The sequence below is a fragment of the Cnephaeus nilssonii genome (assembly GCF_951640355.1).
Source record: "Cnephaeus nilssonii genome assembly, chromosome: 7".
NCBI lineage: Eukaryota > Metazoa > Chordata > Mammalia > Chiroptera > Vespertilionidae > Cnephaeus > Cnephaeus nilssonii.
In genome coordinates this window covers 96,716,342-96,743,655 of record NC_137078.1, presented here as the reverse complement: position 1 = coordinate 96,743,655, position 27,314 = coordinate 96,716,342, and the positions used below count along the sequence as shown (strand labels likewise).

The window sequence follows — 27,314 nt, the reverse complement described above, 5'->3', positions numbered from 1 at the left end:
TCTGTCCACAGAACATCACCTTTGAGGTTCTTCTAGGGCCCCAGCCAATGGGAAGTTAGAGCCGGGTTCCAAAGCTGCCACCCTTACTGTGGTCCCACATCAGCAGTGTGACTTCAAGCAGATCACTTCCCAAATGGGTTCCTCATTTCCCAAATGGGGGTAAATGCTGCTTAACCTGAAGGGCTGCTATGAACACGGAATGAAACGGAGCTTTGAAAATTGATCCAGCTGCCCTAAGCTCATTCTCTTCCTCTCTGCCCGCCCTTCCATTTTCTCCTCCACGGCTCTGGAATTCCAGTCTGCATCTCCTGAATCCAAAAACATCCGGTGCATTCCGGCGCCAAGTCCTATCCCCAGCTGCAGAAGCTCCCTGCCCTGGTCCCCGCTGGGCAGGAGAAACCCTTGGGCGGCACGCATGCCTCTGCCCTTCACGTGCCTGGTGCCCTGGGCTTGTTGCTGGGTCCCCCCGGGGCCTCACTCCTGCCATCTGTACAATGAGCAAATCTCCGTACAGATGACCGCCCGGGTTCCCAGAGATTGTACTTAACCTCTAAAATCACATGGGTTGCCCGGCCCGAGTGGCTCAGTGGTTGAGTGTCAACCAATGAACCAGGAGGCTGAAATACAACTGTTGTACATTTCTCCGCCAGTGTGTTCCGCTCTCTGCCTGTCGCCCAATTCCCCTCGGCCTGGCTTACTGGCCTGTCTCCCATTGCCTCCAGGGGACAAAGAGGGAACTCAAAGGATTTCCTGTTTTAGGGGCTGGTGATAAGCAGCCCGGAGAGTCTGGGCAGGGGTGTGGATGCCTTTGAACGCGGTCCTCCCGGCCCCCGCCCACTCCACGCCCCAGGGTTCGGGGAAGGACTAATGCGATCCTAGGAGCTGAGTCCTGCTGCGGGCTTATCGGGGCCTGCTCCCAGGGCGCGACAGGTAGCTGTGCCTTTAACCCGCGCCGGACCCAGTGGCAGAGGCTGTTGGAACCCCCGCCTTAGGCTCACAGAGCTGATGCCATCCAGCCCGGGCGCGGCATCATCGGGGGCACAGAAATCGTGGCCTCGCCCGCTCTCCCCTCGTCTTCCAGGCCGGACAGAAGCCCCTTGAGGAGGGAGAGAGGGGGGCAGGCCGGCGGAAGGACCCGGGAGCCGCGCAGACAGGCCAGAGGGAGCCGCTCCAACTGAGAGGCTCCGGTTCTGGCACGTCGGCAGGAAAGCCTCCCGCCCCCCATCCCCCCACCCCCCGAGGGCGGCGGGGAGCGGAGCGGGGCGGCGCGGCACCGCCCCCGGGGCGGGCCCAGTGCGTGGCAGCGGCCCCGCCGGCCGCGTCCCGAAGTTTCCAGCCTGCTCGCTCCGCGGGGCGGACGGACGGACATACATCCCCCCCCGACCCTGGCGATGCGGCCCCTGCTGCTCCTGGCCCCGCTGGGCTGGCTGCTTCTGGCCAAAGCGAAGGGAGACGCCAAGCCGGAGGGTGAGGGCCCGGGCCGGGGGCGGGCAGGGGGATCGGGGCGGGAGGGGGCTGAGGGCTGATCTGGGGGCCGCCTCGGGGGTAAGGACCGGTACCTACCGGAGGCCTGGGCTGGCGGGGCCGTCTGAGTTCTGGCTACTTGTCCACTGGTTCGCGGGTGACTTGGGAAAATCACTTCCCGTCCTGGGCTTGTGGGTTCCCACGTCGGGGAGGGAAGTCCCGTCCGGCACCCGGGGGAGACAAATAATAGCGCTCCTAATCGTGACAGCGGCTACTATTTATGGAGCACTTACTACAGGCCCCGGGCAGTGAGGCCTGATGGCAGCCCTCAGGTGTGCATCCTTCTCCTGTCCCCAGTTTTCAGCTGGGCAAACTGAGGCTCCGGAGTTGATTCACTTGCCCAAGGTTACGCAGCTTGTGGGCTTGGGAACCAAGATGAACACCCCGTTGCGTCCGGTCCCAGAGCCCAGCTGGCCAAGAGGTCATGGGGATGAGCGGCCACCTGGTGAGGTGGTTGGGGTGGGGGTGGGGGTGGGGAAGGGGTGGGTCCGGCGGCAGAGCGGCTTGCACGCTCAGCTACCTTCTCCGCGGTCGGCCCTGCGCCTGCCAGGGGGTGGGGGGGGGGTCTCACTCTCTCCAGTGTGCACATGGGGGGACCGGCCCAATAGGTGCCATGACTGCCCAGGCACTTCCAGCCCTGGAGTGGCTGCTCCCAGGTCCCCTGGACCCTGTGTCTAGTGTTCCTTCCACATCCCCAAGGCAGATGGGATGTTAGAGTGGTCCCCACTATCCCGAGTGGGTGCTACTCTCCCCTGCCTTCCCTGGGCCACCTCCGGGGCTGCCCGCTGAGCATCTGAGAGCCCCCAGAAGGGCATAGGTAGATCGTGGCAGTCCCACGGAAGCAGATCTGAACTGGCCACACCTCCCATGATCCTCTGTTCCCTGGGCCCACCCTCCTGGGGAACCTGGGAACCGGAGGGAGCGGGGTGGTGGTTTAGCAGACCCTTGGGCCGTTTCTTGAGGGTTCCTTTGCGCCACGTTGTGCCCAGGCCACGTGTCTCTGGTGAAGTCAGTTGCTTGATCTCCATGAGGCTTGGTGTCCCAGCCTGCAAAACAGGGGCGACACTCCCTCACTCCTAGAGCTCTTTCAGGGATTCCGGGGGATGAGGCCTACTGAGAGTTCAGCTCAATGCCTGGCCCATAAAGCCACTTCCGGCCCAGTGCTTCCATCTTTCCTGGAGCATACCAGCCGGGCTGTAAGACAGGTCAAAAAATCCAGCGAGGGAGGTGCTGAGCACAGGGCTGGGCTGGTGGTGTGTGCAAAGGGCCTGTGGCCAGGGTCCACTCACTGGCTGGGAGCCACGAACCCTCTAATAGCCTTGACTTTCCCTGGGCCTCTGCTGGCAGTTCCTCTGCTTCTGTTTTTTGTCGTTATTGTTGTTGTTGATCCTCACCTGAGGATGTTTTTCCATTGATTTTTAGAGTTGAAGGGAAGGGGAGAGACAGAGAGAAACAGCGATGTGAGAGAGACACATCAATTGGTTGCCTCCTTCCTGTATGCTCCCCAATCAGGGCCAGGGATTGAGCCTGCAACCGAGGTACGTGCCCTTGCCAGAATCGAACCTGGGACCCTTCAGTCCTCCGGCCGATGCTCTATCCACTGAGCCAAACCGGCCAGGGTCTCTGCTTCTGTTTTTGTGAACTTGCTCCCCCTGAGACCATCTCATGAGAGAAACCTAGCCCCCTACAAGGAAGCCCAGAGAGGTGCGTCAGGGAGGAACCAAAATCAGTGACAAGGCTTCCGGTGCCCTGACCTCCAGCAGGTGATGGGAGGGGGCAAAGTAGACACAAGGCAGCCAGCCCCCACAGCATGGTGTCGCTGAGATAACCCAGCGACCTCGTAGATCATAACCGTTCACTGATGGAGAAGGGACAGTGGGTCCCGGGTATGGGGCTGTTGTCAAGCTGCTCTCAGGTTGAGGCTCTGTGCATCGCTTGCTCCATTGAGCCCCTCTTGAGAAGTAAGGCATCATTAGCCCCATTTTGCAGATGGGAAGACTGAGGCTCTGAAAGGTTATAAACTCCTGGTCTGAGGTTGCCACAGCTGGTTGAAAGGAAAGTCACTGACTGGAACTCAGGCCCACTGCTCATTCCTGTGAATTCTTGGTTCCCAGAGAGCCTGAGGGAGGAGACATAACCCTGTCCCAGGCGAGCCCCAAGACCAATGTGGGGGACAGAAAAAGGCCTTCCACAAAGAAACATCCAAACAAGCAAATTTCCGTAGAGCTGAGGAGAGTGCAGCCCCCCCCCCCCCCCCACCGCCCCGGCGTGAGCCTGGGGGCTGAGGGAGAAGCTTCACGCATTCCCACCTCCCCAGAGAGCAGACGGCTGGGTGTGTCATGACAAGCCTTGAGACCAGACCACATGCCTGGGCTGGCACTGCGTGGGACAGAGGGGACGTCAGCCAGAGCCCAGTGAACCCAGCCTGAGTTCTCAGCCTTCTCTTAGGACCCCAGAGAGGTGTCTGCACTCCCCACCCTGGCTCAGCCTCTCAGGAGGGGCTCCTCTCCGCCCCTGACCCCCAGGAACCTGCCCTCACCCCTCTTAGGGGAGCTTCCCTAGGACAAGGATGCATGGAGCCCCATGGCCAGGTGGCCATCAGCTCCTTTAACCTGCGTGGGAGTCTCTGGAGGAGGGTACATGTTTGTGGTTATTACTTTCATTTAACCCGCGTGGAGGCTCTGGAGGAGGGTACATGTTTGTGGTTATTACTCTCATTTAACCCGCGTGGAGGCTCTGGAGGAGGATACATGTTTGTGGTTATTACTCCCATTTTGCCGATGAGGACACAGGCACGCAGAGGCTAAGGCACCTCGCCGCTGTCTGTCTGCCACTCCACCCCACTGTCTTGCTTATCTCTGCTGACCCGGATCATGGGCCATTCATCTGGGGAAACCACGGTTGGACTTTGGGCAGCAGGTCAGCAGGACCCAGAGCCCTGGGTGTCAGGCCTCATGTGGGCCCTGGCCCCAGCTCCTGTTACGTGGTGAGCCTTTTTTTTTTTTTTGAGTTAATTCATTTTATTATTATTTTTTGAATCCCCACCCGAGGATATTTTTTCCATTGATTTTTAAAGAGAGGGAAAGAGAGAGAGGGAAAGACAGAGAGAAATATCCACGTGCGAGAAACAATTGATTGGTTGCCTCCTGCAGGGACCCTGACCAGGGCCCAGGCTGGGGAGGAGCCTGCGACCAGGTACCTGCCCTGGACTGGAATTGAACCCGGGACCCTTCGGTCCACAGGCCGACACTCTATCCACTGAGCCACACTGGCCAGGGCACGTGGTGAGTCTTTTCCCGGCTCGCTGCAGGCTGGGCCAGAGCTCTGGGCACCCCCTTGGGCAGGCGTCACCCTGGGGCTTTCAGTTTCCCAGCACCAGGGCCCCGCCCACCTGCTTTCGGTCTGGGCTCCCAACTGTAGGGGGAGGGGCGTTAGTAAGGGTAAAGGCTCAGAGCAGAGTCTGGCGAGCAGAAAGTGTTCCATAGAGGTTAGCGGTCATTGTTATGGTGATTTGGAAGCCGAAACCCCAAAAAGGAGCCTGAAGACCTAGCACCCCTTCCCCCCTCGCTCCCTCGCTCGCTGCCTGACTTCAGGAGTCGGGATCTAATGGAGAATCCAGTCTCACAGACACGCTGGCTTTTTCCATCGTGAAATGTGACACTCTGCCTGTCCCCAGGAGCCCCTGTGGACAACAAGAGGGCCTCAGACCGGAGGGCCTCAGAGCTGGCAGCTGCCTCTCCTCCCCGGGGCAGGGACTTAGCCCTGGCAGGAGTTAGGGGGAGCCCTTCCCCAAGGGTCAGAAGCGCCCCTCTTTCCTGGACCCCAGGGTCAGGTAGTGAGGCCTCCCCCCTCCACACCTGCCTAGTGCATCCACCCCCTCTGCCGAAGGTCCCTGGGCCCACCCGGTAGATTCCTGCCAATCCCTGCTGGGCTGCTCGGCGCCAGCCCCCTGCTCTGGGCCAGCCCCCTGCCCCTCCGCTCAGCCAGCTCTGCCAGCTCTCTTTGTTCTTTTTTATTTTATTTTTTTAATCCTCACCTGAGGACATGTTTTTTTATTTATTTTATTGGTTTATTTTTAAATATATTTTTATTGATTTTAGAGAGGAAGGGAGAGATAAAAACATCACTGATGAGAGAGAATCATTGATCGGTTGCCTCCTGCACGCCCCCCAACTGGGATTGAGCCTGCAACCTGGGCATGTGCCCCGACTGGGAATTGAATTGTGACCTACTGGTTCAGAGAGAGAGAGAGAGAGAGAGAGAGAGAGAGAGAGAGAGAGAGAGAGAGAGAGAGAGACACCAATAGGTTGTCTCTCATCTGGGGATTGAACTACAACCTAGGTATGTGCCCTGTTGGGGAATTGAACCCGAGACATTTCAGTGTATGGGAGGATGCTCAACCACATGAGACACACCCCTTAACCCCCTTAATTCTTTGAGCCCAGGCTCCTCTTGACTTCCTAGGATGGGATTGTGGTGCCTCACCTGCCTTTGCTGGCCTGGTCACACCACTTAGTGTGTCTGTTCACCCAGAAAAGTGTTAAGTCCCGGACTCCGGGGAAGAAAGGGTCACCCAGTGGAACCAGGATGCGTGCTGCAAAGTGAGGTCCTGCCGCTGAGGGCAGGAGAGAGGCCAGGAAAGATCTGAGGAGGCTTCGTGGAGGTGGCAGGGACGAGGCATCGCTGTCCCTGGCCCTGGGACCTGGAGGAAGGTTAGGGAAAGCGCAGAGAGGGGGCCCTGGCAGGAGGGATGTGCCCAGCAAGGGGAGACTTCTGGCTGGAGGAGGGCCCACTCGCTGCTGGAGGGAATGCGTATATCATCGGACTGATCAGCAAGGGCCTTGAATGCCAGAGCAAGGCATTTGCTTCTCATGCATCATCACCAGCAATAGCTCTTAGCCTGTGCCAGCATCCCAACAGGACTTTACAGGCCTGATCTCCTGGAGTTAGTCCAGAAGCCCTGGGAAGAAGGTATTGTTATTAGTCCCTATTCTACGAGGGAGAAACGGAAGGCAGAAAGGTCAGGGACTTGCCCAAGGTCACATAGCTGGGAAGGAGCAGAGCTGGGACTCTGACCAGAGCCTTCTCTACTCCTCAGAGGATTCAGCCTCAAAGTGTGGGTCTGGGAGGGGCTTCCCCAGGGCTCCCGGAGATGCTTTCTGGGGCGTCGTTCCCCATGGGTTCCATTGTAGCGGTGAAGCTGCACTCAGAGCCTGGGAGAGGTCCACTGCTAAAAAGGTAATACAGCCCTGGCCAGTGTGCTCAGTGGTTAGAGCATCAGCCCAAACCCCCAAAAGGTCCTGGGTTCAGTTCCTGGTTAAGGGCACATACCTGGGTTGCAGGTTCAATCCCAGCTCCAGTTGGGCTCATGTGGGAGGCCACCAATCCATGTGTCTCTCGCACATAGATGTTTCTGTCTCTCCCCCTCCCTTCCAGTCTCTCGGAACATCAATGGGGAAAATACCCTCAGGTGAGGATTTAACAAACAAACAAAAAACGGTAATACAGCTGCTCTGGTCAATGGCCAGGATTTCAAGTCGGTTTCCACGCCTCGGCCGACTCTCATTGGTTCTCATGGTGCTGGGAGAATCCAAGGATGAGTGAGACTCAGCAAGAAAGTCTGTAGGGGTTGATTAGCAACGTCTGCTCTGGGTGCAGTGTGGATAGTGGTGGCTGCCTCTGGGCTAATGTCCAACGTGGGCCGGAGAGGTCCTCCCAGAATTCAGCATCCAGAGTGAATCCTTCCCTCTGCCCCTGTGCCTGGCCCGGAGCCCCCTAAAGCCAGAGAGGGACACTTCCTGTCATGCTGGTCAGTTACAGGTGAATGGAACCCTGGAGGAGAACCTGGAGACCCAGGTTACATCCCAGCTCTGTCACTAACCAACTGGGTGACCTTGGGCACACCCCTTCCTACCTGGGCCTTGGGCTCTTGTCTATAATAGAAATGGGGACGTGGCCTGTGGGATTTGACAAGAACAGTGACCTGCCCCTACCGGTCGCCTGTCCTCATCCTCCATCCCATTCACCACGCCCTTCTCTGTCCCTAGACAACCTCTTAGTTCTCACGGTGGCCACGAAGGAGACCGAGGGGTTCCGACGCTTCAAGCGCTCAGCCCAGTTCTTCAATTACAAGATCCAGGTAAGGGGCTCCCCGGGTGCGGCAGAGACAACCGAGGAGTGGAGGGGGCGTCCAGGAGCTGGGTGTCCACCCTTCCCCAACGGACTTGGAGCCACAGGGGAAACTTCTGGAAGCCTGAACGTTGGAAATGAGTTAGGAAAAGCAAGAGGGAGAAAGACATCAGCAAAATCCACGAGGGGCTGAAGATGGAGAGTGTGGGGAGAGCGAGACTGGAGGGGGGTGTGGTGGTGCTCAGTGTCGTGCGCGTGGGCTCTCGGGGGGCGGGGGAGTGGCTAGGTTAGCGGGCGTTGGCATTTCACGCCTCCCCCGGGTGATTTGGGGATGCCCACAGTCTGGAGACCTTGCTGACCAAACACTCCTCTGAAGAAACATGGGCTATGGCCAGTCCATGGAGTCATGGATGTGTGTCCTCTGTGTCTGGCCCCTGGGGCTGAGCCCACAGGGAGGCATTTCTCCATTTAGCTGAGCGTGCCGAGTGCCTCCTTGTGTCAGGCACAACGGTAGGCACCAGGGATGATGGACAACACAAGCCACGTCTCTGCCTATACCACTTGCAGTCGAGCGGCATTAAGCCAGAAAGGACGTGTGTCAGCTCACATGAATGAGATTTGAAGCAGGGTTATTGCTTCAGGCACAGCTGGATCCGGGGGTTCAAGCGTGGTCAAGTCTCTGTCTTTAGGCCCTGCTTGTTTTCATTTGCAGACATACTCTCTGTAGGTGGTGGCAAGATGGCCGCCAGCTTCTCAACCTCAGCAGCAAAGGCCGTCTTTCCTTAATTTTAATAGAACAGTCCCAGGGAAGACTCTGATAGGCTCTTCTTGGGTCACATGCTCACACCATGGCCATGGGAGAAGGAGGGATGGGACACAGACTGGTCACACATGGTCACTTGGCCATCTTTAATGGGCCTTCCTCTGCAGGCACTGGGCCTGGGGGAGGACTGGCAAGGAGAGAAGGCAACATCGGCGGGTGGAGGGCTGAAGGTTCGGCTGCTGAAGAAAGCTCTGGAGAAGCATGCAGACAAGGAGAACCTGGTCATTCTCTTCACAGACAGGTCAGTGGCCAGGGGGCTACCTGGGCGGGTCCCTCGGCAGGGAGATAGAGGAAGATTTTTTTATTAAAAATTTTTTTTAAAAATATATTTTATTGATTTTTCACAGAGAGGAGAGGAGAGGGATAGAGAGCCAGAAACATTGATGAGAGAGAAACATCAACCAGCTGCCTCCTGCACACCCCTCACCGGGGATGTGCCCGCAACCAAGGTACCTGCCCTTGGCCGGAATCGAACCTGGGACCCTCCAGTCCGCAGGCCGACGCTATACCCACTGAGCCAAACCGGTTTCGGCTAAAAATTTTTTAAAAAATATATTTTTAGCCCTAACCGGTTTGGCTCAGTGGATAGAGCATCGGCCTGCAGACTGAAGGGTCCCAGGTTCGATTCTGGTCAAGGGCATGTACCTTGGTTGCGGGCACATCCCCAGTAGGAGGTGTGCAGGAGGCAACTGATCGATGTTTCTCTCTCATCGATGTTTCTAACTCTCTATCCCTCTCCCTTCCTCTCTGTAAAAAAATCAATAAAATACATGTTTAAAAAATATATATCTCTACACTAATAAAAGAGAAATATGCAAATTGACCGTACCTCCACGATGCCCATCAGCCAATCAGGACTGTGTATGCAAATTAACCCAACAAAGATGGCAGGTTATTTTGCATATACAGGCACAGAGCGGCCAGGCGGGGCAGGACACCTGCTATGAGGGGGAGGGCAGGGGGCGGAGGGAGCTACAGGAGCGGCACTCCGGCCGGGAGCGAAGACTTGCAAAGGCTCCTGGGTGGCCGGGAGCAAAGCCAGGGGAAGGAAGGCCTATTCTTGCACGAATCTTCGTGCAATGGGCCTCTAGTATATATATATATATATATATATATATATATATATATATATATATATTTTTTTTTTTTTTTTAATTGATTTCAGAGAGGAAGGGAGAGGGAGAGAGAGAGAAACATCAATGATGAGAGAGACTCAGCTACCTCTTGCACACCCCACTCTAGGGATTGATCCTGCAACCTGGGCACATGCCCTGACCAGGAATCAAACCGTGACCTCCTGGTTCCTAGGTCATTGCTCAACCTCGGAGCCACATCAGCCGGGCTAGAGGAATATTTTAAATTGAGGTTCTCCCAGGACATCTGAAATGGGAGATTACTCTAGCTAAGCTTGTCTAAGTCTTAGGGGGACTGTGTATCCCAGGAGAGACCCTCTGGTATAGCCCACTCCCGATCTTGGTGAAAAGGTGGGTGGGGGACCTGCCCAGGTGTGACGAGCCACGCTCATGGGTTATGGGGACCATCTCTCTGTCCTGGGTGGGGGTGGAAACATGGCGGCAGGGCCAGGGCCAGCAGGGCAGATCCAGTCCCCAGACTGGGAGCAGGGGGATTGTAGACGCCTCGATGCAGGTCTCCTGGGCCCTCTCCTCACTCCTGCTCACCTCTGCCCTCTTCTTCTGGCTCTGGCTGCAGCTATGACGTGGTGTTTGCCTCGGGGCCCCGGGAGCTCCTGAAGAAGTTCCGGCAGGCCAGGAGCCAGGTGGTCTTCTCGGCCGAGGAGCTCATCTACCCCGACCGCAGGCTGGAGGCCAAGTACCCAGTGGTGTCCGACGGCAAGAGGTTCCTGGGCTCCGGAGGTAAGGAGCTGTGGCGGGCCGGGCAGGCTCCAGAGGCATCCTCCGCTGCCTCCGCGAGGTCCCTCGCTTGCTTGGTGAACACAGGATGTCGCTCATGTCCCAAACACAGGCTCTCCTGAGTAGAATTCCCGATTAATCCTTAAACTCCCCCCCAGTCCCGCTGTCTTTTTCTTTTTTAAATATATTTTATTGATTTTTTACAGAGAGGAAGGGAGAGGGAGAGAGAGCTAGAAACATCGATGAGAGAGAAACACCAATCAGCTGCCTCCTGCACACCCCCCACTGGGGATGTGCCTGCAACCAAGGTACATGCCCTTGACCGGAATCGAATCTGGGACCCTTGAGTCCACAGGCCAACACTATCCACTGAGCCAAATCGGTTAGGGCCCCGCTGTCTTTTTCATCTCATTGACAGCCACCCATCTGCATAGGGCGAAACCTGCCCTCCCCCACCTCAGTCCTTTGGTGGGTCACATGACTCCCATTTCAAAAGATCTCTTGCCCTGGCCAGGTGGCTCAGTTGGTTGAAGCGTGGTCCCATATACCAAAAGGTTGTGGGTTCGATTCCCAGGTGGGGAGCATATGAGAGGCAAGCGATCAATATTTCTCTCCCCTCCCCTCCCTCCCCCCGCATCCTCTTTCTCTAAAATCAATAAACATATCCTCTGGTGAGGATAAAAAAATATCTCCCGAATCTGCCCTCTGAGGTCCACACGCATTGCCACTGCCTCACTGGGCTCCTGGCATCTCTCAGTCTCCACACTGTTCTGCCAGCTCCACCCTCCCACTTCCAGTCCATTCTCCACCCAGCAGCCAGAGGCAAATCCACGCTCATCACTCAGTGGCTTCCCACTGCAGAGCATAAAATCCATATTTTATTCTGGATTTCTCTGTCCAGCCGCTTCTTCCCACTGGCCGAGAGAGTTGGCACAGTCCAGATGGCCTGGCCCTGACCCTGGCCCTAGTCTTGGGGTACAGGTGTCCCCTAGGGCAGGACCCTCCCTGGCTGCCCACCTTCTTCCATTTCTCGCCTCCTCTCACCAGCCTTCCCCATAGCCAGGGATCTGTGTGGGTTTTTCCCTTTAAGCCCCCATGTGCTGTGTGACCTTGGCTTAGCCTCTGCCCTTCTCTGGGCCACATTTCCCAGGTAACTATGGAAAAAGGGCTCCAGCTTGTGCCCACCAGCTCTGCTCTCTAGGAACTCCTGGAGTAATCCATTCATTCACCATCTGTGTGGTGCCCAGCACCTAAGCTGGTACAATTTAGTGGGCACCGTTGATCTTCCTCTCTGGGCTCAGTGGGAACTTGCTCTAAATGACACTAACTGGCAGACTGTGTCCAGCCTATAGACATCACCTCCTCTCAATCTAGGAGGACTTCTGAGAGGAGGCAGGGCTTGTGGATAAAGGAGTAGGAAATGGAGGAGAGGGGAGGCTGGGAAGAGGCCCCTAGCTTGGAGGCTGGAAGCTGAGTATCTGTGTCTGTGTGTCCTCATGCAACCCCCAGGCTTCATCGGTTATGCCCCCAGCCTCAGCAAGCTGGTGGCCGAATGGGAGGGCCAGGACAGTGACAGCGACCAGCTCTTTTACACCAAGATCTTCTTGGACAAGGAGAAGAGGGTAAGAGTCAGCCGGTGGGGCTGGGGAGACCTGATCCCACGGGCCAGGCTGCCCTGGGAACAGCCCCTGTAGGTCTTGAATCCCTGGGTTGGCCTTGACACCCCCATTGATCCACTCATCGATTCACTCATTCATTCAGCAGATCTCGATTGGGCGCCCACTGTGTGGGAGACACCGACAGGGGCCGGGCGGGGAGATGGCAGTGAACAAGAGAGTTGGGGCCTGTGCCCGCATGGCCCTCAAGTGGGGAGACAGGGATTTACAACCTCATGTCAGTTGATGGTGATGGTGGTGAAAAGAAGGACAGGCTGAGCTGCCCACTGTGCCTAGGGCAGGGGTCCTCAAACTTTTTAAACAGGGGGCCAGTTCACTGTCCCTCAGACCGTTGGAGGGCCGGACTATAGTTTAAAAAAAAAACAAACTATGAACAAATTCGTATGCACACTGCACATATCTTATTTTGAAGTAAAAAAAACAAAACGGCAAAAACACCCGCATGTGGCCCGCGGGCCGTAGTTTGAGGACGCCTGGCCTAGGGGCTTCCTGGGGGGCTGATGAGAGCCTGACAGGCCTCTGCTGAGCCTGTCTCAAAGAGGCAGGGGTCCTCGAGGGGAGCGGAGGTAGCAGAACCAGGCCAGTGCAGCCCCAGACCCAGCCAGGAGCCTCTGGGTAGACAGGAAACTCAGGGTGCTCTTAAGTGTCAGGATTCCTGGATTCTGCTCTGCTTCCCTCCCCATCCTCCATCCATGCTGTGCTGTGTGACCTAGGGTAACTCACTTCCCCTCTCTGGGCAAGTTTTTAGCATCCACAGAACGATGAAATGAAGCAGCCAGGCCTGTGCAGTGGAAACTATAAACTTTTTTTTGTTAACGCATCCTTCCTCCTTCCCCTTTGCCTCCAGTGACGTCACTGCAGAAGCGACACCAGGCACTAAGCCATAAAAATGGAGCTGCTCTGCTTGGGAAGAGGGTGGAGTCTAGAGTGCCCCTTGCCCTTTATCGGCCTGGCCTTGGGCTCCATGAGACACAGCGGAGTGGAACAGGCAGCATTGTGCCCATGAACAGGGACTTCGGGGCCAGGTTACCTGGGTTCAAATGCCAGTCAGCTACTTACTAGCTGTGTGACCTTGGGCAAGTTACCCAACCTCTCTGCGCCTTGTTTCTTAAATCTGTCAAATGCAGTGATGATGGAATTTTCCCGGAGGGATGCTGTGCGGGTTAAATTAATTAATGTGGATAGAACACTTAGAATAGCGACTGGCACGCAGTCAGGTACTAGACAGTGTTTGTTGTTATTAGGGTGCTTGTCGCAGTGGGACCCGCTGTTTTCTTAGATTCCTTCCAGTGCTGAGAGCCCCTGGTTCTCTGTAAATGGGGCCGCTCAGCCAGTGGATCCCAGGGGCTTGGCCACTGGCTGGCCTTCCCAGGGCTCCCAGCTGGCCTGATGTGACTGGGAAAAGCGGATGTGGGGAGGAAGAGGCAGAGGTGGGAGGGCAGGCTGCCCACAGTGGGTGCGATGGAGCCCTGTCCTTGCCAGGGTCAGTCCCTGATGCAGCCCGGTGCCCTGTCTCCTGCAGGAGCGGATCAATATCACCCTGGACCACCGCTGCCGCATCTTCCAGAACCTGGACGGAGCCCTGGGTGAGCAGCCCCCACAGGGAGGGGATGGAGAGGAGAGGAGGATTCAGGCAGGGCCTGAGCCCAAGGAGGGGAGAGGGTGGGTTCCTCCCTGGGGGTTGTGCTGCGAGGTCGCTCGCCTCATCCCCAGGGCCTCAGAGACCACCTGGTATCTTGGGGCAGAGCTGTATGTCCCTGTGGATGGAGAAGGGAGGGTCACGAGATCAGCTTACCGAATTCACCCAACACCAGGGCAGGGAAGCAGCCTGCCAGCCTGGTAATGCACACAGCAGGTGCCCACCCTGCCCCCGACCCCCGGTCCTCACAGGTGAGCCTGCTTCACCTCCTCCCCTGCCCTCCACCTCCCAGCTGAAGGCTTCCTGGCCTGGGGGCAGGGACTGACCTGGCAGGGAGCTGGAAAGCGAAGGCCAGTTGGTTCTTCAAACTACAGACGCCCTTGGGCTGACCCCAAATCCCTGGCTGGGGATGGCATTGCTTTGCCACTAGCTTGCTGGGTGACTTCAGGCCAGACACATACTCACACACCCCAGGCCTCAGTTTCCCCGTCTTTAGAAAAGAGGGACCAGATCAATGATTGGTGAATTTATGGTATAAATGGACCCTTTGGAGAATCCGAGGAAAGCCATGGTGCTCTCCCAGGAAGGTGTGGGAACATCACACCCTTTTGCTGTGCCTTCTGGGAGTTCATGAGCCTAGGTTAATAAACTGGGCCCAGCTCACCCCATGGGGGGCCAGGAGCTTGCAAAGAGGGGCTCCCCTCACGTGGTCACCACCACAAAGCCCTCCCCCCCAGCATTTCTCAGGCCTTGGAAAAGGCTGCTCTGGGTTTTATAACTGTCGATCAAGGTAGCTTCCTGTCTTATGTGCAGGCTAAGAGGGCCCTAGCGTGGGGATTAGGGCTCTCTCTACCAGGCCAGCATCTGTCCCCTGTCCCTCCCAGGCCTCCCTGTGTCGCTGGCATGTACGCCGGGCTGCCCTGCATGCCTGTCAGAGCGGGTGCCTCCCAGACCCTGCCTGTGGGGCTTCTCTGAGCTGTGTCTGGACCTGGGATATTTCAGTCTTCACTTCCTCCCATGCCTGGCTTCCGGCTCTCATCAGTAATCACAGTAACGAATGTGGGTTTCTGTGGATTCCATGCTCACCCTGTGCCCGGCATGGTGCTAAGTGCTCACTGGACATACAGTCCTCCCACTCCTATCCCCATTTTACAGATGAGGAAACTGAGGCGCTGAGAGGTGAAATACTAACGTACGGGGATACCCTGCTCCCCGGGGGAGAGCTGGGATTTGAGCCCAGCCTGTCAGCCCCTCAGTTTGGCCTCTGGGTCTGATGCTGGATGGCGCTGTGATTTCTCACCCCCAGATGAGGTTGTGCTGAAGTTTGAAATGGGCCACGTTCGAGCTCGAAACCTGGCCTACGACACCCTCCCAGTCCTGATTCATGGCAACGGACCCACCAAGGTAGGGAGGGGCCCCAGGTCCTGGGGAGTGTGGGAGGGGGTCAGCTTCTCCTTGGGGCCAGGGCCACCCACCTCGTGCCCGAGAGCTTGTAGGCGTTGCCCTCAAATCTGAGTTCAACGTGGAGCCTCTTTCCTGCTGTGGTAGTCGCCGGTGCCCTGATCATCCTGCTGGACCGCAGGACACAAAGGAAGCCGCTGCCCCCACCCAGGCCCAGGCTCGGCTGCCCCAAGTCACCCACACTCCGTCACCCCAGGGCTGGCTCGTTTGTTCGTTTAAGAAATATTTATTGAATGTTTGCACCAGGGCATGAGGCCTGGTCGGTCATGAACAGGACAGACTGGTCCCCCCGCGCTCCTGGAGCTACAGACGGGCCCCTGGGGAACTGGCCCCCCGGTTCACACCACAGTTCTCTGAGTGACAGGTCCTCAACCACCCGAATCAGAATCAATGGAAGAGAGAGGAAGGGGGATGTGTTAAAACGCAGAATTCCCGTCCCCGCCCACAAGCTGGCCAATGGGAATCTCAGAGGGGTGGTGCCTGGGAATCTGCATTTTACAAGCTCTCAGCCCACCCAGAGATGAAAAAGCACCAGGGCGCCAAGCCCTCCCTCTGCCCTCCCTCAGCTCTGGTGACCTCCAGCGGCTGAGCATGCTCTCTTCAAGGCCCACCCAAAATAAGGTCACATTCCTGCTCCCTCAGGGGTGGCAGCTGGCTGGGGCCCAGGAAGAGAGGCCTCAGTGGCTGCAGGTGGGTGGCACTGGCACCTCTCAGACCCCTCCTCCCCCACAGCTGCAGCTGAACTACCTGGGCAACTACATCCCGCGCTTCTGGACCTTCGAGACCGGCTGTGTTGTGTGTGAGGAGGGCCTACGAAGCCTCAAGGGCATCGGGGTAAGGCCGCCGGAAGCTGGGGTGGGGGGAGATGGGTGATTCTGGAAGAGACTGTTGTCTTTGGTGGAAGGTCGAGGGATGACCTCCCTGTCTGGGGTTCCGTCCTGCTCCTCACCAGGCACCTCCTCCTGGAAGCCTTCTCAGACTACACATGGCTCCACATTTCCCCCGATGCCCGTGTTCCAATTTTTCTGCCTGGTCGTTCCGGCTCTCCTGCAGCCCCGTCCCCATCCCACAAACCTTCTTCCTCATCTGTGGCCTCACATCAAACCCCATGCCAGCCAAGCTCCCCAACAGTCTGCTATCAACTAGTCCTCGCTCCGAGTCAGGGCTCACGCTACTCCTGGCCCCCAGCAGGGGCCGCCTCCTGCTTTGCTGCCAGTCCTTGCCTCTGTCCACCTGCCCATCCTACTCAGAGCTCCCTGCCCAGGCCCCTTGCCTGCTGGGTCCACACACCTCTGGCTCAGAGGTGGCTCAGTGGCTGGACATGACTGGACTCTGCTGCCCCCTCTCCATGCAGGATGAAGCTCTCCCCTCAGTCCTGGTCGGCGTGTTCATCGAACAGCCCACGCCGTTCCTGTCCCTGTTCTTCAAGCGGCTCCTGCGCCTCCACTATCCCCAGAAACGGATGCGGCTTTTCATTCACAACCATGTGAGCAGCGGGGGCTTGGTGGGCTTGCCGGGCGGCCCAGCGCAGTGGTCGGCAAACTCATGAGTCAGCAGAGCCAAATACCAACAGGACAACGATCGAAATTGCTTCTGAGAGCCACATTTTTTAAACTTCAACGTCTTCTAACGCCACGTCTTCAAAATAGACTCGCCCAGGCCGTGGTATTTTGTGGAAGAGCCACACTCAAGGGGCCAAAGAGCCGCATGTGGCTCGCGAGCCGCAGTTTGCCGACCACGGGCCCAGCGGAATCAGTGACCTGGATGGGAGGCCTGTGGGTTGGGGGTGCTGTCCTGGTGACAGAGGCTCTGAAGAGGCCTGTGGACCTGGCCTGGTCAGGGGAGGATGGTCAAAGCGTGGCCAGGGAGGGCATAAGGTCTGGCCTGGGCAAAGGCGTGGAGTGTAGGAGAGCAGGTGGCCAGGGATGTGCCAGGAATGAAGGGGGGCAGCCTGCAGTAGCAGGAGGTGCGGTGGTCCCTCATCCTCATCCTCAACCCCCCTCCCCAGGAACAACACCACAAGGCTCAGGTGGAGCAGTTCCTGGCGGAGCACGGCGGCGAGTACCAGTCTGTGAAGCTGGTGGGCCCCGAGATGCAGGTGGCGAATGCTGATGCCAGGAACATGGGCGCGTGAGTTGGGGGTCAGGGAGGCGTGGTTATCTCTGCTGACGGTGGTGGGCAGAGGGGCCATCGTGTCCAGAGCACCAGACCGGGAGGCAGGAGTTCGGAAGGCTGGGTGGTCTCCGGCAGGGTCCTGCCCCTCTCTGGGCCTCAGTGTTTCCATCTGTCAGATGGGGAACTAGCCTCTGTCTTGCGATTGGCTGGGGCTGAGCAGTGTCAGCGTTTCAGAAGCAAAGCTGAGAAAGGAAGGACTGGAGGACCGGAAGTCAATAAATGCTGACAACTTGAGAAATAATCTCTGATTCCCCCGTAATTTATGCTGACTATAGGAGAATGGGACTGTCCAGATCCGTGGTTGGCCGCCTGCCCATAAAGGACTAGATTGTGAATCTGTGCAAACCAGCTTTGTGGGCTCAGCCGCAGCCACTCAGCTCTGCTGGTGTAGCGCGAGTGAGCGTGGTTGGGCTCCAACAAAGTTTATTTATGGACACTGACGTTTGAATTTCTGTGACTCTCATGCAACTTAGATTCTTTTCCCCAACCAGTTAAAAATGTAGAACCGTTCTTAGCTCAGGAGCCACACGAAACCAGGCAGTGGGCTGGATCTGGATCGTGAGTCTTAGTGAAGGCTTTTTTTTTTTTTTAAATATATTTTATTGTTTTTTTACAGAGAGGAAGGGAGAGGGATAGAGAGTCAGAAACATCGATGAGAGAGAAACATCGATCAGCTGCCTCCTGCACACCCCCTACTGGGGATGTGCCCACAACCAAGGTACATGCCCTTGACCGGAATCGAACCTGGGACCTTTCGGTCCGCAGGCCGACGCTCTATCCACTGAGCCAAACCGGTTTCGGCATTAGTGAAGGCTTTGATACAAGTACCCACACACCCTACAGGAAGGCACAACCAGTTGGCCCCTGGCCCTGGGCACTGTGGGAGCCTGTCTGTGGGCGGTGCTTCCCCAGTACCAGGGTTTTTGGGCGCTTGATACCAGTTGTCAAGCTCTGGGCCTTCGTCTTGAGAGTTTGGGATCTGCCTCAGGGTTTGGGTCTTGGAATCGGGAGGGACCTTCGAGGCTGCTGGTCCCAACCTGCACCAGGGCGGCCCAGCCTCTCTGAAGACCCGTGGCCGGTCCCTGGTGATCACAGGGTGGGCAGGGGTGGAGAGTGCAGCTGGGAGTAGCTCCGTGACCCTGGGTGGGAGGTTGGCACTGGAGCCCCACCCCCACTGACCCTGCATCCCCCTGCCTGCAGGGACTTGTGCCGGCAGGATCACAGCTGTACCTACTACTTCAGCGTGGATGCCGACGTGGCCTTGACCGAGCCCCAAATCCTGCGACTGCTGATTGAGCAGAACAAGTGAGGCTGTGGGTGGGCTGCGGCTGGCAGACAGATGGGCCCTGAGAGCGGGGCTCCTGGGCTGGCATTGCCCGGGATAGGCCTGGGCCCCTGCTGGGAGCCCTTCCCTGCCTTTGTCCTCCTCCCCTGCCTTGACCTCATCGACTACCCTGAGCTTGCCCCGGCCTGGCAACCTGGTCTTGGTCTAGGATGTCCCCCTCTACCCCTTGCCCCTGCCACAAGCCCTAAGCCATCCCCCTCTCACCCTCTGTTCGTGGCTGCCCTGAGGGAGGGAAAAGGTATCGGATGGGCCAAGCCCACCTCCAGGCCCTGCCCCAGGGAGGTGCTTGCAGGTTGAAACGGACCCCCCACCCTTCCCCACACCTAGTTAGATCCGCCCCAAACTCCCAGTGGGCAGAGGGGCCCCTCTGAGGCGCTCACTTCCTTAGGAACGTCATCGCCCCGTTGATGACCCGCCATGGGAGGCTGTGGTCGAACTTCTGGGGAGCACTGAGTGCAGATGGCTACTATGCCCGCTCCGAGGACTACGTGGACATCGTGCAGGGGCGGCGTGTGTGAGTACCGACAGGATGGGGGGCACCCTCATTTGTCTTCTTTCTGGCCTTGCAGCACCCCATTCCTTCCCCAGTATTCTTGTCCTTATTGCCCTCAAATTCCCACTGAACCTGAAGCAAGGGAGACTGCAGTCAGACACACAGAAGGACTTCCCGACAATTATCCTGGGCCCATTGTCCCGGGTAGGGGACTCAAATCAGCACTGTCGTGCCCTTCCCTGGGTCCCCGGCCCTTAGTCTATGACCCTCAACACAAGCCGGTGGCCCCCCCATCTTCCTCTCCCTCACCCAGTGGCGTCTGGAATGTGCCCTACATCTCGAACGTCTACCTGATGAAAGGCAGTGCGCTGCGGGCTGAGCTGCAGCAGACAGACCTGTTCCGCCACAGCAAGCTGGACCCCGACATGGCCTTCTGCGCCAACATCCGCCAGCAGGTCAGCCTTGGGGGGCGGGGGGCAGAGGAGGCCCTGTTGACGGGGAAGGTGGGCTGCCTGGTCACCGTACGCCCTGGAGCTCCTGAGGTCCCAGCAGGGCCGCTCAAAGGCTGCCAGGCCCGGCGGGGACACGGGGGGCGCTGGCACGCGGGCTGGTCCTCGGGGTCTGTGGGGATCATTTCAGCAGACCTGGGTTTTACACCGTCTATTTTATTTTTTAAAGTATACTGTTACTAAAAAAAAAATTAAAAAAAAAATAAAATAAATAAAATAAAGTATACTGTTACTGATTTCAGAGCGGAAGGAAGAGGGAGAGAGAGAGAGAAATATCAGTGATGAAAGAGAACCATTGGATCAGCTGCCTCCTGCACACCCCACACTGGGGATGGAGCCCACAACCCGGGCATGTGCCCTGGCCAGGAATCGAACCGAGACCTTCTGGTTCATAGGTCGGTGCTCAACCACTGAGCCATGCCGGCCGGGCTATTTTATTTACGTTTTTGGCAGCACCTAAAAAAACACAAAACTTTCCATCTAAATGTACTGCAAGTAATGTGCCCAAGCCACACCCTTACCCTGTTCCTGTGCCACCCAATATTTTTTGTGGCATTTATTTATTTATTTATTTATAAAATATATTTTATTGATTTTTTTACAGAGAGGAAGGGAGAGGGATAGAGAGTTAGAAACATCGATCAGCTGCCTCTTGCACACCCCCTACTGGGGATGTGCCTGCAACCAAGGTACTGTCCTTGACCAGAATCGAACCTGGGACCCTTCAGTCCGCAGGCCGACGCTCTATCCACTGAGCCACACCGGTCAGGGCTTTTTGGAGGCTTTTAAAAAACGTGACAGCATGTTGATGTTTCCCCCTGTGCCCCAGACTTCAGGATCAGAACCCCATCCTCTCCTTGGGCACATTCGTTCTTTTATTCCCATTCCCCCAGGAAGCCTTCCCTGAATGCATCCGAGTGTCGGGTCTAGGTGAGCCTGGGGGGCAGAGGCGGCTGCTGTCAGGCCCCTCCCAGGGAGTGCAGGGGAGGGGAGGGGCTCTCTCATCGGCCTGGTCTCCCCAGGATGTGTTCATGTTCCTGACCAACCGGCACACCTTCGGCCACCTGCTCTCCCTGGACAACTACCAGACCACCCACCTGCACAATGACCTCTGGGAGGTGTTCAGCAACCCTGAGGTGAGGCCCTGGGTGGGCGGGAGGGAGAGGTGGGAGTGGAAGGGGCCCCAGTGATCCCGTAGCCGGAGCTGCCTCCCTCTCAGAGCTTGACACTGGGACCCTGCGGGGCCACCTGCCTTCCTTCACCCCAGGGGGCCTGTCTGCAGGTTTGAGTAGGAAGAGGAGGGCGTTGTGAGAGGCAGCGCCATCTAGTGGAGGAGGGACTCAAGAGTCAGAGGCCCATTAGCTGGGACTTAGTTGAGCCTCAACCTTTGGGGCCTCAGTTATCTTAGCTCTAAAATGGGTATACTGTCCCAGCCTGCCTTGCCCCTGAGAATGTTGTGATCAGAAGAGGAGGAAATTGTGATAGTGTTCTTACACATTGTGAGCTTGTGTCTGATGTGGGCCCATGCCTATATCTTCACATGGACCTGGACACATACGCACACGTGTACCTACACATGCAAACACCAGCTCCCGTGGGCACACTTTCACGCTCAAACAACACAGTGCACCCCGTGGGCACAGAGGCCACCGGCTCCTCCAGGCATGGAGACGTTCACTTCCGTTGTGTGTGGCCTGGCGGGAGGAGGCCCCTCTTGGAGAGTCCCATGGAGTTGAGCAAGGGGTGAGTCCAGCTGGCCCAGGCCAGTTCCCAGGACCCCATCCCGCTTCCCCCTCCCCACAGGACTGGAAGGAGAAGTACATTCACGAGAACTACACCAAGGCCCTGGCGGGGAAGCTGGTGGAGATGGTGAGGACTGGGCACCCCTGGGAATGAAGCTCCTGGATTTAGACCCGACACCCAGAGGACGGAGGAGCGAAGCTAGCTGACCTGGGGGAGGAGGCGTGGCCCCTTCCTGTGCTCTGGCACTTTCCAGCTGGAATCTGCAGGGCCTGGGGGGCCTCCGGCTTCTTTTCTGGCCCAGGCAGGAAAGAGGGGAAAAGCATCCCCGAATGTGGCCTCCACGGCAGACCATGGCCCACACACGGGTGGCTTTGGCCTTGGCACTGGCAGTTCTGTGACCTTGGCCAGCTCTGAGCTCCAGTTCTTTCTCCCTACAGCATCTCGCTGAGTCCGGGCTCCCTGGGGACTCTCGGGGGCACACTCAGAGGCTCTCAGACCAGGGTGGGGCAGGGCACAGACCACACAAGGGGTCTTGCCCGTGGCGGGTTCTGCCGAGGGCCATGGGATCAGGGGGAGGATGAGGGGAGGCCACTCCGGACCCCTGTGACCGCGTCCCCCCCTTCCCCAGCCCTGCCCGGATGTCTACTGGTTCCCCATCTTCACGGAGACGGCCTGTGACGAGCTGGTGGAGGAGATGGAGCATTATGGCCAGTGGTCTCTGGGCGATAACAAGGTGGGAGCCCCAGGCGCCTGGACTGGGGCTGGTGGGTGGCTGTCTCTCCCCCCAGGCCCGCCCTCCGGGCTCTTTTTCTGGGACTCTTCAGATGGGGGCGCTGGCATTTAGGAGCAGAGGGATGGCGGGATGGGATGGAATGCTGGTTTCTAAGCTGCCATGCCACAGGGTGACTTTGAGCTGCCTTAACCTTAAGGTGCTAGGTGTCCAGCTCCTCTTCTTCCAGTGATTGGGCTTCCTTCCCAGACGGGGCGTGGAAAGGGGCAGGAGTGGGCAGGTGTGGATGAGGAGCAGTTAGGAGGCGACATCACCCGACCACGACCGCTGACCATTGACCACTGACCACCGGGCACCCTGCTGAAGGAGGAATCCCATTCCTGCCCTCCTCTTGCAGAGCCCAGGACCCCTGGTTAAAGGCACATGCGCCCTGGGCCTGTGCCTCAGAGAGTGGCTAACCTCAGCCTGGCAGCTGACTCATCTCTGGTCAGGGAGCTTAGCTCCAGAACCCAGTACCCGGCACAGCCCGTGCGTCCTGGGTCTGGCTGATCCTTGCGCTCCAGTGCCTGAGCTAACCTGCGGCCCTCTGCATGGGTTTTCTCTGCTGTGTAACCAGGGACCACCAAGCTTAACGGCTTAAGACATCCACTTATCATCTCCAGGTTCTGTGGGTTGGGGTCTGGGTGTGGCTTAGCTGGTGCTCTGCTCAGGGTCTCCCAGGGCCCCCGTCAGGGAGTCAGCGGGGGTTGGTGCTCATCTGAGGCTCAGGGTCCTATTCCAAGCTCACATGGCAGAATGCACTTCCTGGCAGCTGTGGAGCTCAAGGGGACTGGCCTCTTCCGGGCCAGCAGGGAGATTCTCTCCCGCCAAGATCCTCCTTTGTTTGTTTATTTTTAAAAATATATTTTTATTGATTTCAGAGAGGAAGGGAGAAGGGGAGAGAGATAGAAACATCAATGAATGGAGAGAATCATTGATCGCCTGCCTCCTACACACCCCTGACCGGGGACTGAGCCCGCAAACCAGGCATGTGCCCTGACTGGGAATGGAACTGTGACCTCCTGGTTCATAGGTCGATGCTCAGCCACTGAGCCACACCGGCCGGCCTCCAAGATCCTCCTTTAAAGACTCACCCAGTGCCCTAGTCGGTTTGACTCAGTGGATAGAATGTTGGCCTGCGGACTAAAAGGTCCCAGGTTCGATTCCGATCAAGGACACATGCCCAGGTTGCAGGCTCAGTCCCCAGTAGGGGGCGTGCAGGAGGCAGCCGATCAATGATTCTCTCTCATCATTGATGTTTCTCTCTCTCTCTCTCCCTCTCTTTTCCTCTCTGAAATCAATAAAAATATATTTTTAAAAAAAGACTCACCCAGCATCATCTCCCTTTTGATTAAACCAAAGTCGACTGACTAGTTACCTTAATTACTCCTGCAAAACCCCTTCACCTTTGCCCTTATCCCATCAAGCTCAAGGTCACGGGGAGGGGATTGGACAGGTGGCAGGAACCGGGGCCATCTTAGAATTCTGCTCACCAGCCTCTTTGGGTCGCTTCCAGGACAACCGCATCCAGGGCGGCTACGAGAACGTGCCGACCATCGACATCCACATGAACCAGATCAGCTTTGAGCGGGAGTGGCACAAGTTCCTGGTGGAGTACATCGCGCCCGTGACGGAGAAGCTCTACCCCGGCTACTACACCAGGGTGGGCAGGCTGGGTGCAGCCTGGACCAGGCCGGGGTGGAGGCGCGGGGGAGGGGGAGAGGCGGAGGGGAAAAAGTGTTCCCAGCGGGACCGAGGCCTGAATATCAGGTGCTGGGGCCAGGGAAGGCGGGGCCACTCTGCCTCTATCCTCTGACGTCATCTGGCCACTGGAGTCCTCCCTCTGTGTCCTTGACCCCTGCACCCACGGCTGCCATGCCAGCTCACCAGACAAGCCCCCGGTCAGCGGCCAGCATGCCCTTCCTCCCTCGGGTCCCCTTTAGCTCCCTCCCTCACGCGTCTGTCGATGCCTCTTTGGCTTCTGTACTTGTCACTTCCTCGTTCACACGGTTTTCTCCCAACACCTGCTTTGGGTGTGCCTGGGCCCTGCCCTCAAGGAACCACCCGCCTAGATGGTTGGGAGCGCGTGAGGGTTAGATTCATTCATTCCACCTTCCTTCCCTTCTCTTCCCTCTCTCCCTCTATCCCTTCCCTCCTCTCCTTCCTCTCCCTCTCTTCTCTCCTTCCTCCTCTCCTCCCCTTCCTTCCCTCCCTTCCTCCCCACATTTAAAAAAAATATATTTTTATTGATTTCAGAGAGGAAGGAAGAGGGAGAGAGATAGAAACATCCACGATGAGAGAGAATCATGGATCGGCTGCCTCCTGCAGGTCCCCCACTGGGGATCGAGCCCACAACCCGGGCATGTGCCCTTGACTGGAATCGAACCCGGGACCTTTCAGTTCACAGGCTGACACTCTATCCACTGAGCCAAACCAGCTAGGGCCCTCCCCACATTTTTACTGAGAACCTTTTCTGTGCCAGGCACTGTACCAGGCCCTGGAGAACACGGCGTTAGATAAACTGCCCTCAGGGAGCCGACGTTCCAGCAGATGATGAGGGGCTCTCTGGACACCTGCCTTCCTGGCCTGCGCAGCCTCTCATGCCGGCTCTCTGTGTCTCTCCCTGGCACAGGCCCAGTTCGACCTGGCCTTCGTCGTCCGCTACAAGCCCGACGAGCAGCCCTCGCTGATGCCACACCACGACGCCTCCACCTTCACCATCAACATCGCCCTGAACAGCGTCGGGGTGGATTACGAGGTGAGCAGGGGCGGGCCGCTCTGGCCCAGGGAGCAGGCAGGAGGGAGGGCTGGCTGGTGAGCAGCTTGCAGGGTGTTTGAAGCTGAGGGGCCCAGGGTACAGCAGCACCAGAGAACTAGGAACCAGAGAGAAAGGGCGCTAGGCCCATGGGGAAGGCTTCCTGGGAGGGGCGGGCTCCGAGCACAGTTTGGCAGGAGGGAGAGGGCTTTAGACCCAAGACAGCAAGGGCCCAGGAGGCTGGAGCCAGATCAGATGACCTCACCTGGGTCCTGCCCCGCCCCCCCTTGCTCGGGGGGCCTCAGGCAATCGCTTGGGAAAACTTAAAGTGCCCTCCCCACAGTTGTGAGGGTGACCTGAGCTCATCCAGGTAACGGCGTACGGGGGCCCACAGTCAGGACTCAAGGAGTGGTAGCTAGTCGTAGCAAGTTCAGGGTCCGCATCATCCTTGGAAGAGGGCTGCTTGGGGATGGCTAAACCCAGGCTTGTGGCTGGAGGGGAATCTGGGGAAACCAGGACGACGTGAGGGTGAGGAGGAGCAGTTCTGGGGCCTTAGGACCCCAAGGGAGGCCTGTGGGGGTGACCAGCTATAGAGCCATTCATCCATTCACTCATTCACTCCATAAGCTACTGTTTTTAAGGAGTTTGTTGTGACTCAGTCCCGGGTTACACACTGTGAAGGAGACCCCTAAAAACACCTGTTTTTCTGAGAGTCGACAATGTGCCAGGGGTTCTCATAGGGGACGATTTTGCCCCCCTACCCAAAGGACGTTGGCAATATCTGAAGACAAGTTCGGTGCTCCTGGCCTCTAGTGGGTAAAGCCCCCACAGGAAAGAATGATCTGGCCCGTCGTGGTGATGCCGCGTAACCGTATGAATGCACTTGATACCATTGAACTGTTCACTTAAAAATGGTTACCATAGTAAAGTTTATGTTATGTGTATTTTACCACAATTAAAAAAAAAGGAATTATCTGGCTCAAAATGTCCATAGTGCTGAGGTTGAGAAATCTGGCCCTAAGCTCTTACTTGTATCATCTTACTGAATTCTCACAACTCTGTGCAATTTATTTATTTTTTTAAAAAAATATATATTTTTTATTGATTTTTTACAGAGAGGAAGGGAGAGGGATAGAGAGAAACATCGATGATAGAGAAACATCGATCAGCTGCCTCCTGCACACCCCCCACTGGGGATGTGCCCGCAACCAAAGTACGTACCCTTAACCAGAATCGAACCTGGGACCCTTCGGTCCGCAGGCTGACGCTCTATCCACTGAGCCAAACCGGCCAGGGCTGCCTGACTCTTGATCACTCGGTCTTTGCTGAGTGACCTCCTTAGGCAGCCTATGGCTGTCACCCCACAGGCATCCCAGGCAGGCTGTGCTGAGGGCTGCTTGGTGGTGGCTCAGATGGAAGAAGAGGGGGGTGCGGAGGGAGGGCCCAGCTTCCTGTTGGGGAACTGACACTTCCTGTTGGGAAACTGACACTTCACGTCTCCTAGGGCGGTGGCTGTCGGTTCCTGCGCTACAACTGCTCCATCCGAGCCCCCCGGAAGGGCTGGGCCCTCATGCACCCCGGGAGACTCACGCACTACCACGAGGGGCTCCCCACCACCAAGGGCACCCGCTACATCGCCGTCTCCTTCGTCGATCCCTAATTGGCCAGGCCCAGCCGCTGCGGACGCGTTCCTCTCTGCCAGCAGCCATTGCCCGGGGCCCCAGGGAACCCCGTCCAGCCTCCAGGTTCTCGGCCTCCCTTTGCTCCTGGAGCTGCCACTGGGGAGACTGGGCCGCAGGCCGGAGGCGAGGACGCCTGCTTGGCTGGGACTTTCCCGGTGCTCTGCTCCCAGCCCCGGGGAGGCTGTTGGTTCACTTTCACTGCGTTGAGCAGCTCACCCTTTTCCACTTGTCTTCCTCAAAAACCCGGCCCCCTGCCTCCGGTCCTTCCACGAGTGACACTTGAGCAGAAGGTGCTTACCCAGCTGCCCCCAGGGCTCTAGGGGCGTGGAGCCACACCCCAGAGCTTCTCCCACGCGGAGCGGCAGCCCCCGGATCTTCTGCTTCAAGCTTCAGGGCCCGCACCGAGACCTGGATCAGACTCAAGTCCTCACCCGGGACTGCGGAAGCCCCCGCTTCCCTGGCTCCTGTCACGGGAGCCACATGCTGTCCCTGCAGATGGTGACTCGGCAGACCTCCTGGAAGGCGGGAAAGGCATGGATGCCACAGCGCCATCCTCTACCTGACCCTTGCCAGGGGGGAAGGGAGTGACAAGTCCACACACTGTACTGCGTCACCCTGTCCTGCATGTCCCCATGCCTCTGGAGAGAGGGACAGACAGAAACAGGAGAGTTTCTATTAAAAGTCATTCAAACCACCGAGCGGGAGCTGCCTGGGTTGGGT

At 57.5% G+C, this 27,314-nt stretch overlaps 1 protein-coding gene across 1 annotated transcript; it reads left to right on the top strand.

Moving 5' to 3' along the window:
* The first annotated feature begins 886 nt into the window (after positions 1-886).
* PLOD1 (procollagen-lysine,2-oxoglutarate 5-dioxygenase 1) lies at positions 887-27,314 on the top strand. The gene is made up of 19 exons (XM_079776084.1): positions 887-1,467; positions 7,572-7,663; positions 8,584-8,717; positions 10,187-10,350; positions 11,857-11,969; positions 13,546-13,609; positions 14,969-15,066; positions 15,856-15,957; positions 16,478-16,609; positions 17,132-17,253; positions 18,499-18,603; positions 19,032-19,157; positions 19,450-19,591; positions 20,668-20,781; positions 21,449-21,514; positions 22,017-22,121; positions 23,674-23,820; positions 24,790-24,915; positions 26,417-27,314. The coding sequence occupies exons 1-19, from the start codon at positions 1,392-1,394 to the stop codon at positions 26,570-26,572; spliced, it is 2,184 nt and encodes a 727-aa protein (XP_079632210.1). The 5' UTR covers positions 887-1,391; the 3' UTR covers positions 26,573-27,314.

Coding starts and splice junctions, on each gene's coding strand:
- PLOD1 (XM_079776084.1), top strand. CDS start 1,392: ATGCGGCCCCTGCTGCTCCTGGCCCCGCTGGGCTGGCTGCTTCTGGCC. Junction 8,718..10,186: donor GTCATTCTCTTCACAGACAG/GTCAGTGGCCAG, acceptor CTCTGGCTGCAG/CTATGACGTGGTGTTTGCCT. Junction 19,158..19,449: donor ATCGTGCAGGGGCGGCGTGT/GTGAGTACCGAC, acceptor TCCCTCACCCAG/TGGCGTCTGGAATGTGCCCT.